The sequence below is a fragment of the Mastomys coucha genome, chromosome X (assembly GCF_008632895.1).
Source record: "Mastomys coucha isolate ucsf_1 chromosome X, UCSF_Mcou_1, whole genome shotgun sequence".
NCBI lineage: Eukaryota > Metazoa > Chordata > Mammalia > Rodentia > Muridae > Mastomys > Mastomys coucha.
This window is the reverse complement of record NC_045030.1, coordinates 75440559-75448086: the sequence shown is the minus strand read 5'-3', so window position 1 is coordinate 75448086 and position 7528 is coordinate 75440559. Positions and strand designations below refer to the sequence as shown.

Below are 7528 nucleotides of genomic sequence, written 5' to 3'. Positions count from 1 at the left end.
AGGCTGGCCTCGAACTCAGAAATCCGCCTGCCTCTGCCTCCCAAGTGCTAGGATTAAAGGCGTGTGTCAGCACCGCCCAGCTTGTTTTTGTTTTTTGAGACAAGGTTTCTCTTTGTAGCCCTGGATGTCCTAGAATTCAACCTGTAGACCAGGCTGGCTTCAAACTCATAGAGATCTTCTTCTCTCTGCCTTCTGTGTGCTGAAATTAAAGGTGTGTGCCACCATTGACTGCTTGGATCTTTGTAAGTTTGAGGCCAGCCTGGTTTACATAGGAAGTTCCATATAGCCAGGGCTACATAGAAAGACCCTGTCTCAAAAAAACAAAAAAGATGGAAGGGGGACATTTTATAATAAGGTGTAGTGGGCTCATATAGAGACAAGGAACTAGGAAAGCTACTTTCTGGCTGTTAGGTGTTTACTATTTTGCTATAGTAAGCAATAAGTATGTTTCCCTGCTTGGACTACTTCCTCTTTCCTTGAATCTTCTGTGAAATATTGCATCCTGTTTCAGAGATGTGATGTCCACTTAGGCATAGAACATTCCTTCCTTCAAGTTCCTAGAGGAAGCACAGCAGGATAGAATGTGGGTTAGTATTGTGCACAGCCCCATCCACTAGCTGCAGCATTGGACATTTCCCTTTAATGTTCAGTGCTTGATGGGATTTGTATGGGCAGAAGTTCTCTGAACAGGCAAGATGTGGCCTGTGGGTTCCCAGGCACAGCTGTCAGATGCCAGCTCCTCACATAACCTCTTGAAATGGTTTTAACAAGATTCTAAGAGGCAGCTTTTTCCACTTAGGGTCTGAGCAGTTTCTGGGATAGGAGCCGATAGGGAGTATGCAGGTCTTGCTTAGAGTTGAACTTCATGAAATGCCAGGCTATACAAGTTATTTTTTTAAATAGGTCTGTATGCTTGCTTTTGAGTTCAGGTAGAGCCAAGAAATGTAGAGTCAAGGCACATGTTGGGATTAATTTGTCAGTCTTCCCCTGTCCCCTAACTAGAGCCAAAAAGTCTTTGATTTCCTAGTACATTTTATTGGGCCAGAAAGAAGATACTAGTTGACTGGCAAGAACTTGATTGCTTTTGAAGATCAGGGGTCTTCAGGTGTCAGCTTGGGAATTCTTGGGATGAATATGGTTCTAATGACTTGTAACTTCCTACTTTAATCTTAGAAGCATAATCTAGGAGGCTAGGAAGATGGCTTAGTGGATAAAAGCACTTACTATGCAAGTATGAGGACTTGATTTCAAATTTCCAAACCACACATAAAAGCCAGATGTTGGATGTGAGCCTCTACAATCCCAGAACTCCCTATGGAGAGATAGAAGAGAATCAGGGCTAGGGTTAGGATCCCTGGAAGCTTGGCATGTCTCAAACCAGGTAGAAGGCAAGGACTAATACTTGAGGTTGTCTTCTGTATTCTCATACAAATACGCCACATGTGCACATTGTACACATAAAGATGATTTAAAAAGCATAACCTAGAAAAAATGTCTACATACCTTCTACAGATAGAGGTGCTGGTTGATAACAATACTGTGAAGATAGTGGGCATCATCAACCAGAGCCCTTCCTCTCAGATCTTTCTGGGAGAGATAGAGGTAAAGAGGGGTAGGTTTACTCCTGTTGACTAAGACCTGAGAGGAAGAGCTGGGTTCTTCTGCTGTTCTTGGGTTGATAGTTAAAAGTCTCTTCTTGGTTATTTGACAAGGCAGTCCTTGGAATGATGGGATTTTTAAATATAAGTAACAATGTAAAAAAAAAAAAACTCAAAATATTTTTAGCTTGTTTTCTAATTATGAAAATAATGCATATTTTTTAAATATAAAAATTAAATCACAATCCCTTGTAACATATATTGCATATATAACTTTCACTTATGTTTTGAAATATTTGCAACCAGAAATCATATGTATGCTTTGGATAATGCTTTTTCCAGTTATATTGTACGTTAGCATCTTTTGATAGCAATTGCATTCTTTTTAAGTAATGTATCATATTCTCCCATAATTTTACCATAGCGGAACCTAAGGGTATCAATGTTTTTTTTATGTTCTTCCAGGTTATACCAGTTTATGATCGTACTGGTGCTTTTGAGAGTGCTTCATGGCATAGATTTAACAAAGGATATTAAGAGGGCAGGCACATTGTTGTGTAGTCTCAAACTAGAAACGACAAACTTAACCATTTCCCAGACAATGATATCTTGCTTTTCTCACATGGAGGTGTGTTAAAAAACCTTCTTCAGCTGGGCAGTGGTGGCGCACGCCTTTAATCCCAGCACTTGGGAGGCAGAGGCAGGCGGATTTCTGAGTTCGAGGCCAGCCTGGTCTACTGAGTGAGTTCCAGGACAGCCAGGGCTACACAGAGAAACCCTGTCTCGAAAAGAAAAAATAAAAAACCTTCTTCAGATAGATTTTTTTGTTGTTTTTAGTCATTTGAGGCAGTCACTTGTAGCCCTGGCTAGCTACTAAGTTGTGACCCTCATACCTCAGTCTCTCAAAGGCCTGTTTATAGGTCTGTACCACTATCCCCAGCTCTTTTTTTAAAAAGATTTATTTATTTATTTTATGTATATGAGTATACACTGTAGCTGTACAGATAATTGTGAACCTTCATCTGGTTGTTGGGAATTGACTTTGAGACCTCTGCCCGCTCCTGTAGACCCCGCTTGGCTCTGGTAGACCTTGCTCATTCCTGTCATCCCACTCGCTTTGGCCCAAAGATTTGTTTATTATAAATAAGAACACTGTAGCTGTCTTCAGACACACTAGAAGAGGGCATCAGATCTCATTATGGTGGTTGTGAGCCACCATGTGGTTGTGGGATTTGATCTTGACCTTCGGAAGAGCAGTCAGTGCTCTTACCCACTGAGCCATCTCTCCAGCCCTATCCCCAGCTCTTAAGGTAGATATTTATGTATTGATTTTTTTTAAGTTCCTTTTTTTTGTTGTTGTCAGTGGGCGATAGTGTTAGATAGTGTTTTGTTATGTAGCCTTGGCTGACATGGAACTCCATACATAGACCAGGTTGGCTTCCAATTCAGAGGTCCTCCTGCCTCCACTTCCTAAGTGTTGGGATTAAAGGTGTGTGCCACCAAACCTCTAGAACACTTTCTTGAGGTAAGGGATGGGGGAGATTAGTAGATACACTAAGGTTCCATTTCTGTATTACTGATCAAAGATTCTGAGGACATGTATTATTAAGCCAGACCATTATGCATCTGACAGTGGCTCTCGAGGGAGCAGAGGTTGCTTACTCAACAGACTTTCTGCTATGTGCTTTGGACTCTAGGGGATATAAAGGAGAATTCTTCTGCTCTCAATTTGTAGTCTGCTGTGAAAAAGATGGACAAGAAACACAGATTGAAGATAATTTTAGTGACAAATGTATGTTACAAAGCAGATAGAATAGTGTGATGTGACAATTGACTTTAAATCTGATAGCTCTTTATTTATATGTATAGATACCTAGCTTTAGGTGACTGAGTATATTAAGAATTTTTTTTTAACAATTTTGTTTGAATTTTTGATGAGCATGAATTCATCTTTAAAAACTTTAATCACAGTTTATTGGGGATGGGGAACACATGCATGCCACAGTGTGCATGCAGAGGTCAAGTAGCAAAAGAGTTAGTTCTGTCTTTCTACCTGGAGATTGAACTCTGGTGGTTAGGCTGGATGGCAAGTACCTTCACTCACAGAACCATTTCCTCAGCTCATGAAGTTCTTTTTAATTAAGTAAAACATAATAATGCTCATTGTAGTCCATGCCTCCTGAACAGTTCTTTTGAGCATTCTACCAGCTGGACCTCTGACTTATCAGTTGAGTGGCTGGCACTTCAACTTGAGAGAAAACAACAAACTGAGGTTGGATCATATGAAAGGGAATCTGTCCCCATTACCAGCAGTGCTTCAACCTTGAAGAGCATCTTGAAGTGTAGTATACACACATGATCTAATTAGAGTAGGGTGGGGCTTGATACGTAAACAGTTAAGAGGAGGATGTCCTGGCAACTTTTGATAAAGCCTCCCATAAAGGGTGTGTGTAGAATTAACATTAATGAAGAAGATGGATTTGAAGGATAAGAGTTTTGGCTTATCTTCCTACCTGTTTCCTTGTCAAAGTGATATCCAAATGCCCATCTCTCTCTACCATAGATGCTGTACGTGAGATCCGGAAATATGATGATGTGACAGAAAAGGTGAACCTCCAGAACAATCCAGGTGCTATGGAGCACTTCCACATGAAGCTTTTCCGTGCTCAGAGGAATCTCTATATTGCTGGCTTTTCCTTGCTGCTGTCCTTGTGAGTAGGGAGGGACCAGGGGCTTGTGGAGGAAGCCCTGGGCTAGCCAACGATATAGAGCTGAGTTTGGCCATCTCCTGTGGCTTTAACCCCTCTGTGTGTCCTGGGTCCAACGACCCTGTTTTTGTTTGATAACCCACACAGTTGTCCCCTGACCATCAGAGGCAGCAAGGAGACAGGCCAGGGGTTGGTAGAACAAATTCCAGAAAGACCTTACTGGTTTTTTTGTTTTATTGAGAGAGTGAGTGAGTCTCACTGTATGCATCATTGGGTACCCTGGAACTCATTATGTAAATAAATCAGGCTGCCTTCATTAAGATCCACCTGCCTTTGCCTCCCAAGCGATGAAATATCCTTTTTGTTGTTGTTGTCAGTGGGAGATAGTGTGTCAGTAGCATGTATGCTATCATGCTTGGCAGAAGACTCCATCTTAACACATTTTGTGGTAGGTCAAATGTATTACTATCTTGTGCTCTGTTTGCTTGTAGATTGAAGTGGCAAAGCTTTCCCTCTGGGAAAGGATCTTTGGACCTCATCTTATAAGGGACTAACCAGTTTGGGGCCTTTTGTATATGGGGTACTGAGTTGGGTAAAGTGGGCAGAAGTAGCATGAATGGATTAAAACTGACTTAGTCCTTAGGGCCATCCCTAGTGTAAATTTGTATTTAAGAGCGTGTTGTGACCTGTGGTGCCTTGAGTATTTCTCAACATTTCTTGCAAGATGGAGAGCCTCAGCCAAGGCTACAAAGGTGGCTAGTTGGGTAAGATCAAATGAGTAGAAAATGCCTATTATAGTGAGAACCTTGTTTTCTGCTTCCATTTTCACCCATGGGCTTTGATCCAAGGGCCTAGCAGAGAAGTAGACAGATGTGTTCAGGCCAGGACAGGTGATGGTATTAAGAAGGTATCAGTAATAGGCTGGGAATATAGACCAGTAGCAAAGTATTTGCCTGGTATGTGTAAGATCCTGGATTTATTCCCTAGAATAACAGAACAAAAATAAACCTAAAATGTTGGTTGTTCTATATAGTTCAGGGCCAATTGTCTTAGTCCATTTGTTCTGTGGTAAAAAGAAATGTATTTCTCACTGTTCTAGGGGCTGCCATGTCAAGGCTTGGGCAGGCTTGGTGTCTAGTGAGGGCTATTTTCTGCTTCTGAAATGGTACCTTGATGCTGCATTATCTGGAGGGGAAGAACAGTATTCTTACATTGTAACAGCATAGAAAGCCCAAGTTAGTTTTCTGTGGATCTTTATAAGTTACTAATCCATTTATGAGGACAAAGCTTAATGATTTCCCAGTAGGCTCTACCTCTTAGTGTCACCACAATGAAGATTTAACTCAATACATGAATTTTAGAGACTATTCAGACAGTGGTACCATGAGAGTATGGATTCTCGTGTTAGGTTTGAATATAGTAATTCCCACCTGGCTTTGGGCCAAAAGACTCAAGATTTACTGTTTAAGGGAATTTTTACCCTCTTCATAATCTGGCATGCTGTGCTTCACTACGTGTTAGTATGACTACCTATCCAGATTTTAGCTTTCCAGTGAGATCAGATAATCTTGGATTTTCTGGATCCCAGTTGAGAGTGTAATGTGGAGGCAAGTAAGGGTGTGTGTGTGTGTGTCCACTTAATTTTATATCTCCTTAGTGTTTTAGTGTGTTGAGTCATCACTGTATGTATGTACAACTTAGAGCTACAAAAATGCAAATGATAATTATACACTTTCAACTCTAAGACATTTTAAAGATTGTGTGTGTGTGTGTTTATTTTCATGTAAATGTTAAATATTTTTGTGGTACCAGGGCTTGAACCCAGGGCCTCTTGCATAACTAGGCATGCAAAATATATGCTGTGAATATTTCTCCCTCTTAGTGGAAAGCTTTTGGAGGTTGAGGTCCTTGCTTTCAAATTATTTTTTTTTCAGTGCTGGGGATTGAACCCAGAGCCTCTTGCACACTAATCCAGCCCTATTTTTTTGTTGTTGTTTGGTCATTTGTTGTTTTTAAATAGCTTATTGAGATCTGTAAAAACTTCTGCTAAACCCTTCACTGTGAGTTCTGCAGTCCTTTTTTTAAAGATTTATTTATTTATTTATTTATTATTATTTATTTATTTATTTATTATACATAAGTACACTGTAGCTGTCTTCAGACGCACCAGAAGAGGACATCAGATTTCATTATGGGCGGTTGTGAGCCACCATGTGGTTGCTAGGATTTGAACTCATGACCTTCGGAAGAGCAGATGGTGCTCTTACCCACTGAGCCATCTCACCAGCCCAATTCTACAGTTCTAATGTACAGCTTCCTTTTCTGTTTCAGCTGTGAATTTAGTATAGGCAAAAGTTAAATTATAATTTCAGCAGAACCTTGCCATATGTGGTATATTGTTGAACAAACTGTTAGTACATGAATGTGTAGTAAACCTCACTTTTGGGTACACAGTTCAGTTTTTCCCCCCTGGTGCTGAGAATGAAACCCAAGGACTTGTGTATTTTACGAAAGTGATCAAACAGTAGGACCTTCTTTAAGTTGACAAATGCAGTTCTTTCTAATCTAAATGGGTAGCTTCAGATGAAAGTAGATTTTATATCATCCAATATTCCCAGAGTGATAATTGGGTTGGAATACTAGAGTTCTGTTGAGGTGCACCGTGGAATCTGTTCCTACAGTCCTAATCCTATATCTGTTATGTTGGTACCTGCTGTTTACTTCTTTTCCTTTGACAAGCATATAAGGCAAGACAAATAGCTGACTTAACATCTTGCTCAGATTGCTTAAGCAGCCACTATGAGCTATGTGCCAGCTGCCTTGTTGTGCCTATAGCACCCTCCTGTGACTCCATCTAGTCACAAGGGGTGGGGTGTCCTGTGCCATATCTTATAAAAAGATGCAGCAATCCCAAGGATCGGTGTAGGTTAATTAGTTGTTGTAACCCTAAGGAACTTTGATCCTTTCTTTTTCAAGTATGAAGACCTGAGTTCAAATGATCAGTTATGCAAAGAGCTAAGCATGTCAGTTAAGTGGGATTATAACTAAACTGCTGTGAGCCAGCAGAAACAGGAGGATCACCTGGGCTTGCTAGCTGCCAACCTAGCTCCAGATTCATTGAAAGACTGTCTCAAGGGGAGACATGATAGAGTGATAGAGCAGGACATCACATGTCCTTTCTTGGCCTTTGCTGGTGTGCATGGGCACGATTTTACACACACA

The 7528-nt window shown here is 40.7% G+C and overlaps 1 protein-coding gene across 2 annotated transcripts in view; it reads left to right on the top strand.

The window, feature by feature from the left end:
* The window catches only part of Bcap31 (B cell receptor associated protein 31), a 27993-nt gene that overhangs the window by 6760 nt on the left and 13705 nt on the right, over positions 1-7528 (top strand). For both annotated transcript variants that reach the window (XM_031364103.1, XM_031364092.1), the window contains exon 4: positions 4162-4309. In XM_031364103.1, coding sequence (XP_031219963.1) covers positions 4162-4309 — 148 coding nt within the window. The remainder of the gene's footprint in view (positions 1-4161; positions 4310-7528) is intronic.